Source organism: Cricetulus griseus, chromosome 2, assembly GCF_003668045.3.
Source record: "Cricetulus griseus strain 17A/GY chromosome 2, alternate assembly CriGri-PICRH-1.0, whole genome shotgun sequence".
Classification (NCBI taxonomy): domain Eukaryota; kingdom Metazoa; phylum Chordata; class Mammalia; order Rodentia; family Cricetidae; genus Cricetulus; species Cricetulus griseus.
This window is the reverse complement of record NC_048595.1, coordinates 256,714,080-256,728,211: the sequence shown is the minus strand read 5'-3', so window position 1 is coordinate 256,728,211 and position 14,132 is coordinate 256,714,080. Positions and strand designations below refer to the sequence as shown.

General features: G+C 41.0%; 1 protein-coding gene across 1 annotated transcript in view; it reads right to left on the bottom strand.

Moving 5' to 3' along the window:
- Nucleotides 1-14,132, bottom strand: part of Ros1 (ROS proto-oncogene 1, receptor tyrosine kinase) — a 127,048-nt gene that overhangs the window by 53,670 nt on the left and 59,246 nt on the right. Inside the window, exons 23-27 of the mRNA XM_027402106.2 lie at nt 12,215-12,278; nt 11,521-11,723; nt 8,478-8,683; nt 7,166-7,449; nt 4,966-5,142 (exon numbers count right to left, since the gene is read on the bottom strand). Of these exons, the coding sequence (XP_027257907.1) occupies nt 4,966-5,142; nt 7,166-7,449; nt 8,478-8,683; nt 11,521-11,723; nt 12,215-12,278 (934 nt within the window). The remainder of the gene's footprint in view (nt 1-4,965; nt 5,143-7,165; nt 7,450-8,477; nt 8,684-11,520; nt 11,724-12,214; nt 12,279-14,132) is intronic.

Here is a 14,132-nt window from a genome sequence, read left to right as displayed (position 1 = left end):
TATACAGAACTTTGACTTGAACTGATGAATAAGAAATGCTTTTGAGAAAGCAAAAAATAGCTTGTCTCCTGGCCCTCGCTGTGGCAAACTATCCTGGGTCTTCCACTCATCTGATGCTCTTTAGGATAGCACACACAGAGGAAAACTCTGAAGCCCAGTTACAGCTGGGACAATCAGGAAACACAATTGTGTCTGCTCTGTGAACCTTCCAAAGTGGTGTTTGCTCACTGATAATTTGCTGTAAGACATCCCTGCTCCTCACCTTCTCCCTGCATAAGATACAGCCACCACAGCATTGGGAGCAGGAGCAATCTAGTAAGAACTTATTAGAAAACATGTTAGCATGTTAGTTTGAGGCTGGCTGGCATGGTGGCACATGCTTGCATTGTTATCACTCAGGAGACAGAGGCACAGAGGGTCAAGGGTTTGATGCTAATTTCTGTGTATGACAGGCTACGGCACTTTTAACCTCACGGTAGCTGTGACCACATGCACAAGATTGCCACAAAATTTGACATGTTGGTACCCTGTCACTAAAGTGGGAGAGTCTCGGTCTCTTTAAGGGTTTATATGCAAATAATGGTGGATAAGAATGCTCCTGTAAATAAACTGTGACCCACACAACTGTAAATAATGCCAATGAAATTCATTAGGTTACAAAAAATAAAACACCAAAAGGACATCAAAATAGAAAGTAGGGGATAAGGTCTGGCAAGATGGTAGGGTAAGGGCATTTGCTACAAACCTGACAATCTGAGTTGGATCCCCAGAACCCACAGTAGAAGAAGAGAAAAGACTCCTGAAAATTGTCCCCTGACCTTCACATACACACCATGGCAAGCATGCATCTGCACACACACACACACACACACACACACACACACACACACACACACAATAGTAGTAAATCAATAAGCTTTTAAAAATTATATTAACTAGCAGAAGTGGGCTAGGTAGAAGAAGAAGGCAAAAGTGGAAGACTGAAAGAAGGAAATGGTTGGGTGTGACCAAAATATGTTATGAACATGTATGAAAATGCCATGATTCAACCCATTGTTATGTATAATTAACATATGCTAACAAAAACATTTAAAAAGAGCTTGAGGTAAGCTTGGACTAATAGAGTTCAAGACACACTTAAGCTACCATGTGTCAAAAAAAAAAAAGATACAGTTGACTATAATTTCTGATCTATTCACCTGACAGGTAGCATGTAAATTGTCTTCTAAAATACAGCATCATTGTGCTGCACCAAGCACTACAAATGTGATTTTATTTGAAACCTTACACCAGTGTCATGTCTACTGGAGTTTGCAACACATCTCCCATCTACCATTCTGTCTTGTCTCTTGACTCTGCAAAGCTATACTTCACTCTGGTCACATTGCACTGTCTGCAAGCTATGCTAGGTTTCCCCTCTCTGTTCCCTGGTGCAGGCTCCCTCCAGAGTCTTGAATGACCTTCCTCGTGCATCATTTCTCCTGGGAAGCTCTGCTTATGACCTAATGCAAGTGAGAGCATCTGGTTTCCCCACCATACACCTGTTTTATTTCACCATAGCATTAGACATATTCGGTTTTGGTTGAATGCTTTATTTCTTATCCACAATAGAATGTGTGTCTTCTGATTCAAACTGGTCTTGTCGCGGTGTTTCAGAAGGGAGAGTGACACGTTTTAGCTGTGATCTTCTTTAATTGGTATTTTCAAACTATAAATGCATCCTTTGCATCTAAGAAACTTAGGAGAGAAATGTCTAAGCACCAAATATTTGATCAAGCCAAGTCCTGCACTTCCTTGGGAAGGTGAGCCCAGTTCTTCTACAGAGACAATTATCTAGTTCACAAATACTCACATACCGTTTTATCTCCTCATGCTCCACATTTCAAATAAATGTTACATATCATCTACCGTAAGCTGTCGGGAATGCTTATGGAAAATAACACTGGTGTGTTGATTTCAGATATGAATTCCAGAGCATAGAAAGGAAAGCTCAGTTAGACTTATACCCTTGATTCCTGGGAAGAGGGAGTCCTCAGAGAACCTGTCAAACTAACTTTGAGGGTCCTGGGAATGATTTGGAGAAGGGAAATTTCACCAATGCTACAGAATGGGCCACTCTTCAGTTACATGATGCTATTCATTTGTACTGACCTCTGATCTAAATGCAAAAAATGGAATACCCATATTAGGAAAACTTGAGCAAAAACTGACTCAATGATTTACACTATTTATTTTTACTCAACTAATATGTTAGGCATATTGAAATGTTGGAAATGTCATTTGGTACAGAAGGAAAGATTCTCTTCCTCTTTCCTGCCCTGCTTCCCCTTCCTCCCTTCTATTCTTTCATTTTTCAAATCCCATCCATATGGAAGCTGCTAAATACCTCAGGAGCAAAGAGCTGGTAATTTCCTAATATCTCCAGCAGATGGTGGTCAAGTACCCTTTCCCAAAAAGGCCTACAGCATGGTAAAGAGAATGCTTCTTTCCAAGCTGATGATAGCTTGGAAATAAAAACTCATAGTACCCTTAGTACCTCTGCTGTTAGATACATGTTGGGCTGTTGTTTATCATCAAACAGAGATTTCATTTTGTTCCCCTAATCAATATTATTTTCTAGTGCAGTTTGGGTTTCACAGTAGAACTGATATGAAATCAGAAAGACCTTTCATATATGTCCCAATACATGCATAGAGTCCCCCATTACCAATAGCTCATCAAAGTGTGCTTTACAGTCAGTGAGCCTACTGGAACATATTATTACCTCAAGGCCATAGTTTACATCAGGCTTTTCTGCTGTATTGTATATTTGATGAGTTAGAAAATGTTTTATGGTGTGAGTCCACTCTTATGCTATCCTGCAGAGGCATTTCCCTACCTTCAACACACTCTGTGCTCTACCTCCTTATCCCTTCCACCCTCCATCCCTAGCCACTGATTTCATTACTGTCTGTCCTAGATGGTTTCTCAAGTGTGGTGAAAAACCCTAACCAAAACCAACTTGGGGAAAAAAAAAAAAAGTTTATTCAGCTTCAAGGTTACAGTCCATTATTTGGGGAAGCCAAGGCAGGAACTGAAGCAAATGATTGACAAGGAACACTACTTGCTGCTTTCCTTCCTCTGGCTTGCTGTCCTGCTTACTTTATTCTCCAGGAACCCACCTGCCTAGGGATGACTCCTCTACAGGGGGCTGGGCCCCCTACAGTATCAAGAAGCAGTTAAAAGGCTGACAGACAGAACAGAGGGGGTCCAGATGGGAGATGATGTGGGGAGGAGTGGGAGGAGAACACAGAGGGGAAATCATAACCAGGATATAGTATATGGCAGGTGGCACTATTTTCAATAAAAGGAGAAAAAAAGAAATGACCAGTCTGGTGGAAATAATTCCTCGGTAGAGGCCCTCTCTTCCCAGGTGACTCCAGTTGGTGTCAAGTTGACAAAAACAAACCACATGACTGTGGTTGTGGTTTCTACATTTGCAGAATGCCACGCAAGTGGAATTGTGTAACAGGTGACTTTTTCAGCTTGGTTTCTTTGCCTTCTGTGCATGTGTGTTTTCTCCACATCTTTTCACAACTTCACAGCCTCTCTCTCTCTCTCTCTCTCTCTCTCTCTCTCTCTCTCTCTCTGATCCAAATGTTTGTAATCAATTGTTAGCTATTTTTTGTGATGATTATAAGGTTTTTTCCCCCAACATTATTTGTTAGAAATATTCTGGTTTCACCATTGTATTACTTTTGTCCCTCTGTCAAACACTTGGCTGTATTTCTGCGGGTCTATTTCCAGGGTCTTCAGCAGTGTTACTGCTTATCTGTCTTTCAATGCCAAACAGCCTAGATTACAGTAACTTTGTGGAAAGTCTTCAGGTCAACTCATACTAATTTTATTCTTTCCCTTTGATATTATGTTACCTTCTCTTTTGATCTCCATATAAACATTACAGTTTGTTTGTCAATGTCCACAAGATTGTTTCCTGGATTCTGAAGAGACTGCACTGAATCTATGGATCAAATTGGGGGCAAGTAGCATCCCAACTTCATATCCACGAATGTGGACTAACTGGACACTTATTTCACTTTCCTTAAAGTACTCCTAACAGAATTTTGTAGAATTTATCATACAGGTCTTGTACATATTTTGTTAAACTTATACACAGTATTTCATTGGGGAGATGATATTACGTATAGTCATATTTGTATTGCAATTTTTGTTTATTTCTTACTGAAAAAAAATGATTTTGCAGCATTCTTAAGACTTGCCAAATTACTTGCTAGGTTTGGGAGATGTTTGGCCATGTCTTCCAGATTCTCTGTATCAGAGGTCATGTTGCCTGTAGGTGAATGCATTGTTACTACTCCCTCCTCAATCAATGTGCTGTTTATTTTCTATAGACGATCAAAGACAAGATACAAAAACATATACACATGTGTACAATCACACACAAAAGCATGAATAATGAAATTCACTGTTGTTATTATTGTGAACTAAGAAAAATATTCCCTCTTGTTTTCTATCCACTACTTGCCTGTGACACTCCTCCTTCATTACATAGATCTGAGTTTCTGACCCAAGCCATTTGCCTTCTTTCTAATACTATACTATACTTTCTGATACTATATCTTACAAGGCAGGTCTACTTAACATATTGAAGACATAATACAGGATATTTCACAAACACAGCACTTGACCTTGAAAGACAGCGGAGGCTTTATGCAATGCTTTTGACACCACTGAAAGGCCTCAAACAGATGGAAGAGATGGAGGACAAAAGGAGGGAACAAGACACAGGCTCCCACATCTAACGTTGCCTACTGAGGTCCAAGCTGTGTGCATTTGTGAGCCCAGGGAAACAGTAGGCATGCCTGACAGGGTGGAACAGAAGCAAGGGATTAACCCAGAGACTAAAGGGGCAGACAGACAGCCATGGAGAAGGAAGTGAGCATGTTGTGAGGATGACTCTGTTACCTGGAAGAGGCTGCAGAGCTGAACTGTAAGCCAAGATATGCTTACTCCCAGGGGCCTTCACCTGGGAGACCACGGCCCCGCTTCCCTTCTCTGCTTGATAAATCTGTGTGTTGTCCTTTGTTGTGATGATCCAATACACAAACTCTCTGTCTACTGTTAAGCTAGCAATTCTTTTTCCTGCTGAATCAAAACAAAGAAAATAACTAAAGGATAAAGAAATAAATAAAATAACATAAAATTAGACATCTTAAGTTTTCTGCTCTAAATAGTATACAAAGTTATTTTTCTGCAAGAAAGCTGCCAAATTTTAAACATTACAATATTTTTTAAAACCTTATTTTATGCCATTAGGTCCAATAGTGTTTCCTCATTTTGTTTCTGGACCCAGGGAAGTCAAGGTAATTACTGTCATTACTGGCTCCATTCTATAAAAAGCCTAGGTACGGGGGGCGAGATGGGGTGATTAAATGCACTGCTCACAGTCACGAGGTTCATTAAGAGCAGAGCCAGTCAAAAAACTTGCCTATGACATGGGATGCCTTCCTACCAGTTACTGGGGTGTCCTAGACACCCCAAAAATAACACAGGTGATTGCCATTGATCTTGATTGTACACCAGAACCAAACAACAAGACCCTATTGTTGACAATATCACACACTTGGGTTAGAAGACTGAGAAATCAAGCTGAAACTGGCCTAAAAACTTCCCTCCCCACCCCTTGCTGGCTAGTTAGCTTTCGTAGTACTAGAAGGTGCTTTGCAGGCCACTGCAGGCAGGAGGGTAGGGGGAATCTTTCCATGGTATTGCCCAGGAGGGCACCTACTGACCTACTTCTAGGTGTGCCCACTGGTACAAGTGGCACGAAGTCTATGGGGTAATCACCTGCCTTCTGATTGGATCTGAGGCAGCTCCAGAGGAAGGGATTCATGCCTGGTACAGTAAACTTGGTCAAAAGCCCATGGTCCAGAAATCTCAGGCCTCTGTGAGGAAACTACTTCTGTGGTCTTGCTAAACAGACATGTTGCCAAACTGCTTCTAAATAAATACCTATGTATTTAGTGCCTTCCAACTTTGAGATAGAGTTCATTGCTCTGTAACCTGACCGAATAGGTTATACCAGCTGACTAGTGACAGAACTTCCAGTGATTCACCAGCATCTGCATCCTGTCATGCCATGCCTCCTGTCATGGATTACAGATGTGTGTCACCATGTGCTAACGACCCTAACTCAGGTCCTCACAATTTCAAAGAAAGTATTTTACTGATTGATCAATCTATCTAAACCTTCAATAATCCTTTTTTTTTTGTTTTGCTTTGTCTATGTGTCTCATGGTGTATATGTCTGTATATACACATGCATGAACTTATGTGTGTGTGTGTGGAGGCCCAAGCTCAATTCACTATGGGTTTCCTTCTAGTAACAGCCAATATTTAAGTCAGTCAAATTTTCAATGAGGATTAAAATTATATTGTTTCTTTCTTTTAGTTTGGTTTGGTTTGGTTTAGTGTTGGTGGTGGTATTTTTTAGACAGGGTCCTTCTATGTAGTCCTGGATATTCTGGAACTCACAGTATAGACCAGGCTGATCTTGAACTCACAGAGATCTACCTGCCTTTTCCTCCCAAGTACTGGGGATTAAAAGCATGTGCCACCATGCCAAGCTAAGAGTACAATTTTAATTGCTAGTTGTGCAATCAAATTTTATAAACCCAGAGTTTATCAGTTCTGCTAGACTTGCTGGCAGCAACTCCCAGGGATCTTCCTGTCTCCACCTCCCCACTGCTTGGATTACAGGTGTGTATCAACACCTGCTTTTTATGTTGATGCTAGTGACTTAAACTCCGGTCCTCACTTTTGTACAGCAAGCTCTTTAGAAACTGAGCCATCTCCCCTTCCCCTGCAAGTTCTTTCCAATGGACGGGACAAACTAGTGTCATAAATGAGGATGTGCATGCTGGGATATAGCTCAGTTAAGATTGCCTAGCACACACCACTGGCTTTGACGGCCAGTACTTCCTAAAACTAAACCTGGTGACTTTGCACATCTGTAATCCAAGCACTTGGGAGGTAGAAGAAGGAATATCAGAAGTTCAACAGCATCCTCAGCTATAGAGGGAATTTGTGGCCACGCTGGGTTACATGAGACCTATAAAAAAAGAAGAAGAAGAAGAAAAGCTATATGCACACATCAGCACATTACCAAGGATGGCAGGCGCCATGGTGACTTTCCAACACTGACATCCTTCCAGATCCATGGCCCAGATCTCTTGCCCTTTTGTAAAGTATATCCGTGGTCTCTTTGGCTCAGAGGTATCAGCAGTCATTGCGCCACCTAACTCAGATTCTGTCACATTACAAAAACATTGCCTCCTTCCATGCGGGCTTGAGGCCTTGGGTTGTACAATGTGGTGCAAGGTGTGATTGCTAATACTGCAGTAGAACATCTGATGGCCCAGATCTGAAACTTCTGTCCAGTACAAGCGACTAGAAGGAAGGAGGAAAAATCCCTTTAGTTTAACGAGGCAAATATGTCACTTCAAATATCTGTATAATAATCATGAGAGGGCAAATATAGCCTTGAGAGTAAGCTTGTCCAAATATCAAATGACTTCCTTCTGAGATGGAGGAGATTACAAAAAGTCCAACTCACTGTTGCCCAATGTTTTGTTTTGTTGGTTTTTTTTATAATGTGTTGCAGCCAAAGCCCTGGACTCTAATGACCCTTGACTCATAGTCTGAGTATCTTCAGTGGCCCTCAACAGCTATAAATTCTAAATATATTTTCATATTTTTCAGTATGCCCTTCTCTACTCTCTTCCTTTTTCTGTTTCTTAAGGCCAATAAACAACCTAGTTTCAAAATGGTCTATATCCATGCTTGTGGTACAAATAAAAACATCCTTTCCAAGCTGGGAAGTTGGTGCTCAGTTGCTGAATGGAGGTCCTAAGACTCCATTATACAGATATGAACTGTATGAAGATGGACGAACCCACAAGAGTTTTTCTGGGCCACAGCTGCTGCCCATCTGTGCTGCTTTGTCATCCCATCTTTGTCTCCATCCACTTCTTGTTTTTACCACCTGAGGCGTTATAAAATTCACTGATATAAAAATTTCCTATGGCTTTCCTTCCGGTAATTAGCCTATCTGTAGGTTAGTCAAAGTTTCAATACGCATTAAGATTATAATCTTGATTGTTGGTTAGTTGTGGGAAAAAAGTTTATATGGTAGAATGAACCTAGAAACTAAATGAAAATTCTATCTCTAAGCCCTACTTCTTACTCTTACTTTCTAGATGTTGAGTTGGAGGGTCTTACTAAATCACTGTGGTTGGCTTAGAACCCACAATGTTCCTATATCTGACTTTTGAGTAATCAGGATGATACATACAGACCACCAAACTTGACTCAGAACTATTTATTGTAATTTAATATAACTCCCAACTATGTAGTCCCAGCACCTGGAAGCTGAGATAAGAATAATGGGAAGGAGTTCAGGTCAAAGATACTCATACCTTAAAAGGGGATACACAGAGAAAGAAATGATTGCTGAATGCCTTTTGCAAATCTTCAACTCCCTAGGAGATTTCACCTTGTGTTCAAGGTCAACATCAAACATCTGTGTTCCATCTTGTGATGTTTTCAGTGCAAAGTAGAGGCGCCTTGCAATCCAGTCCACTGCAGTAACTGCAACATCAGAAACCAGTGCACCCTGGAGGAGCTTAACATGGGGAGAGAGCACAGCTAGGAACAGTGTTGATTCTTTTCCACTTGGAGACTGCTGTGACTGTTCGAGACACTATGCATTGAACTCTTCTGTAACCTCCAGCCTCGCTCCTTCTGTACCATGACAACTGTAACTCAAGCCTTCTTATCACACTGTACATCCGTCCTAGATTATTTTGGCCACTTGGCTTCAGCTCCGATCTGCAAACCAGGACTAAAACTCCCCGTCTTCAGAGGAGATGTTTCATTCAGTTAGGGACTCAAATATCAAACCACCTTATGAACATTTCCATATGAGTTACTCCAAAAATAAGAACTGATCACCCCATTCCCAAACCTCTTTTTCTCTTGTACTTCATATTGTTAAAGATGTCTGATATTAACCCAATGAGTCATTCTGCACGTATATGGCTCCCCTTCATTTTCTTCTCCTATCACTACATTCGAAACTAGCCTCTGTGAGAATCCCTCAGCAGCTTGGCATCTCCATTCTCACGTCACTGACTGTCACCTCTATGATTTCCAACGCTAAAAGAGAGCATTCTAAAACGTAATCTAAAGCTGGAAGTCATGGTGTACATCTGCAAGGCCAGCACTGAGCAGGAGGAAGGAAGGGAATCAGGAGTCCAATGTCAGCCTCAGCTGCATAGTTAATATGAGGTCAGCCTGTGCCATGCAAGACTTTATCTCAAAAAAAAAGAGGTGGGGGAGGGAGGGAGGAAGGGATGGAGGGAAAGAAGGAAGGAAGGAAGGAAGGAAGGAAAAGAAGAAGAAGAAGAGAAGAAGAAAATATAATAAAATAAAAATTTAAGAGGCTGGAGTGATGGATGGCTCAGCAGTTAAGAGCACCGACTGGCTGCTCTTCCAGAGGACCCTGGTCCAATTCACATCACCCAACATGGCAGCTCATGACTGTCGTAATTCCACTTCTGGGGGACCCAACACCCTCACACAGACAAAACACCAGACAACCCCAACTGAGAATCTAAGCAATAGTGGAGAGGCTACCTTAAATGCCCTTCCTCTATAATGGGGTTGATGACTACCTTAAATGCCACCCTAGAGCCTTCACCCAGTAGCTGATGGAAGCAGAAGCAGAGATACACAGCGAAACACTGAGCTGAACTCCGGGAATCTAGTTGTAGAGAGGGAGGAGTGATGAGGAAAGGGGTCAAGACCATGCTCGGGAAACCCACAGAAACAGCTGACCTGAGCAAGTGGGAGCTCACAGACCCCAGTCTGACAGCTGGGGAACCAGCACAGGACCAAACCAGGCCCCCTGAAATGTGGGTGTCAGTCAGGAGGCCTGAGCAGTCTATGGGGCCTCTGGCAGTGGATCAGTATTTCTCCCTAGTGCACGGATTTGGGGAGCCCATTCCCCACAGAGGGCTACTCTCTCAGCCTAGATACATGGGGGAGGCCCTAGGCCCTGCGCCAAATGATGTGACAGACATTAAGGATCCTCACCCTTTCTATGGAGCAGAAGAGGGATGGGATGGGGGGTCAGTGAGGGGCATGGGAAGATGAGCGGGAGAGGGAACTGGGACTGGTATGTAAAATAAGATTGTGTTTAATTTAAATTAAAAAAGAAAGAAAAACTGAAAAAGGAAAAAATAATAATAATAAAATTTTACAAGACTTAAAATTAAAAGATCACCACCATTTGACCAATAAGTGACTTACATTTCTTTAATAAGCTTCCCAGATTGACACCTGACTGTCCCGCCTCCCTCCTCAGCTTCAGTACCCTCACCTACACCCTTACTCCACACTCACTCTCTTTACTCTCCCAAACATGCTGTGTCTTCCTTGTTTCCCTGCCTTTGTCCTGGAGCTCTCCTGCTGCTCTTCCCCCACCTTTACTGGGTTCATCTTTATGCAAAAGATGAACTGCTTGTGCTTTCTGTAGAGCACCACCTTAGCCTGGGCTGGGATTCCACATGCCCTGCTCCCTGAATAGCAATTACACTGCTCTATCCTTGATGTTGATTCCTATCTAGTGAATGGCTACCACAGACCAGGTGTTGGGCTGTGTGTGTTAATCGATCACCTCCTTTGCTCTTCACAAGAATCCGAAGATCAGACACCATTTAGATAGTCAGTGTCTGGCTTCTGGTCTCGGCTCCAGCAAGCAGTAGAAGCATAAGTAAGTCCCCTGAAATCAGACACTAAAGTTCATTCACCACCTTGCTCATTGTGTAGTACCGACCTCCTAGTGTCAGAGTAACTGTAGACCAGCTTTGTGAAGAGCAAGGCCTGCAATGTTTTGCCTCCTGGTGGAGTGCAGTTCTAGAAGGTTCCTCCAAAGCCCATGAGTTAAAGACATGGCCCAAACCTTGTGACTGTGCGAAGAGGCAAGAGGTAGTACCGTGTGAGGAATGTCTGGGTCATGGGGTGTGGGTCTGTGAACCCACATCTCTTTCTGTCTGTCCACTCTTGAGTAAGAGTTGAGCAGCTGACTAATCAGTGTGCTACCCACCATGGGGTGCATCCTCACCAAGGACTCAAAAGCAACAAGTCCAAAGAACTACAGCCAAAGCCTCCAGAACTGTGAGTCAAAACAAACCTTTTCTCTCTTCTCTTCAGGTTGATTCTCTCAGATCCTTGTTCTACGAGACACTACCATCTCTCAATGGCCCCAGGAGTAAATACAGTACCTTAACCCAGCAACCAGTCTTGACTGACACATGCATAAATCCATTCTGTATTTATGTGTGGTTAAATGACTATACGTTTACTTACTATTTCAGTCATTCTAATCTTAAAGGCTCACCCACTGGCCAGTCATCTTAATTACATCCTTCACGTGAAAAGAATCTCAAAGGGAAATACCTTGGAGCTGGAACGATTGTGCAAATTCAGAAGGAAGAGTGAGTCTCCTTGCACAAAATACCCCATTTCATCATCGGCCGTGTACCCCACTGTGCTGATGTCTCCCTCTGTGGAAAATGTCCACAGAACTTTTTTTTGATCCATATCTAGAAACACAATCTTATTGCCAAGAAGAGATATAAGATATGGAAATGGTTTGATTTCTGCAAATGAAAAATAAATAGAGAATGCACATGAGAAACAAGCTTCTGGTCAGACATCACCAGTCATGGAGAAATCCATGGGCCACTTCAGATGTGTCTAACACATCAGGCTCCACGAAGACTCTCAGGCCCTCTGAGACTGAGTTTCTTCAAACTACTTTGATGTGGATTACATATATATATATTCTGACCCTAACTTTTAATCCAGAGCTGTCATTCATTTCCTAAACATACCAACACAAATGTATACCTTTAAATAATTATTTATAAATTTTTAGGTAACGGGCTGGAGAGATGGCTCAGAGGTTAAGAGCACTGGCTGTTCTTCCAGAGGTCCTGAGTTTAATTCCTAGCAACCACATGGTGGCTCATAACCATCCCTTATGAGATCTGGTGCCCTCTTCTGGTGTGCAGATATACATGGAAGCAGAATGTTGTATACATAATAAATAAATAAAATCTTTTTAAAAAAATTTTAGGTAACAAAATACCTGATGTTTTAGACACCACCATATCAGAAAATGGTCCTGGCCCTTTGGATGTGAAGACACGAACCTAAAGAATAGGAAGAAAAGTTTTTAAATGTATGCATAGGTGTCCTCGTTAGCAGTAAATTCAGAGACTGATAAATTATGCAATATTCATTGTATACACCTAATACAAATTATAAATAATTTATAATCGTTGTTTACATCTAAGTACATTGTAATAACTAAGGGGGGAATATTGACCTGTACCCAAAAACTGGTTTTCTGACCTAGAAAAGTGTGAAGAATATTAAATAATATCTCTATTACATAGGAAAGTTCTGGAGACTTACTGTGTAACACAGGTAACGATGGATGTGCGGATTATTTTTATTTTGTCAATCATTAGCCAATATGTGTACAACTAATCACTAATCATCACACCTGGAACACAAGTGATCTTTACTCATTTAAATATTTTTAAATAAAAGATTAGGTTACATAAAATAGTTAAGAGATATAAAACTGTACAAATTGTGGTAAGCTAAATTTACTCTTCTTTCTGAAAGGAGGTTTGGGAGGAGAAAATAACTAAGACTACTTGTATTTAAAAGTAAATATGCACTTCACACACACCCTCCTTGGATCTTCACAGCTGCTTAGGAGTAGAAACTGGATCAGTGTTATGTATAAGTTCATCTATGGCACACAATTGGAGACTGCAGAAGACCACACCTTCTGAGACTTGTATATTTTCTCTTTCACTGTGTCATGCTACATCCTAACAGGAAAGTTCCTTATTTTAAGTTTTAAACATATTTTATTTTGTAAAAAATCATTTCCATTCCCAAACCTTGTATATGTAAAATCGACTACAAGGAAAACTGGCACGTATGATGATGTCCTCAAAGTACAAGACCCAAAGTGCTCTATCAAGAAAGTGTCATTCTGGGGTTTTTTTTTGTTTTGTTTTTGCTTTTGTTTTGTTTTTGTTTTGTTTTTGTTTTTTTGTTTTGCTTTTTTGGTTTTTTGAGACAGGGTTTCTCTGTGGCTTTGGAGGCTGTCCTGGAACTAGCTCTTGTAGAGCAGGCTGGTCTCAAACTCACAGAGATCCACCTGCCTCTGCCTCCCGAGTGCTGGGATTAAAGGTGTGTGCCACCAACGCCCGGCTCAGATTGGTTTTTGTTTTATTTGGTTCATTTTTTGTTGTTGTTTGTTTTGCTTTTTTTGTTTGGGGTTTGTTTGTTTGTTTTTAATATTGTTGTGTTTTGTTGTTCTTATTGGTGGTGGTGGTGGTGGTGTTTCTGGCTGTACTGGAACTCAATCTGTAGACCAGGCTGGCCTTAAACTCAGAAATCTACATACCTCTGCCTTCCAAGTGCTGGGATTAAAGACATGTGCCATCACTGCCCAGAATTTTTTAATGTATTTATTTCATTTTGTACATATTTTAGTTGTGTGTATGTATACATGCCATATCTGTATATGGTACCCTTGGAGATCAGAAGAGGGCATTGGATCCTATGAAATCACCTTGTGGGTAGGTGGTAGGAATTGAACTTGGATCCTCTGAAAGAGCAACAAGTGCTTTTAACTGCTGGACCATCTCTCCAAACGTGCAACAGATTGTTTTTTTGTGTATTTCTAGCATTAAACGTATTTTACTGTATTAAACATTAATGTCTGTGTGTGCATTTATCAATTCAAGCAATGTTCACTTCTGAATGAAACTGTGCTAAATGTACCCAGACATGTCACTTTGTGTGATTCTATATGGACTGAAATTTGAAGCTACATATAAATATCTACAGACACAGTTAGAATATGTATCTACCTGGCATATTTATTGATCTTAACAATTAGAAAATAGCATTATTTTTTATTTTAATTTTTATGTGTATATACATTGAGAGAGATCTAATAAGTTATCAATATAATTATT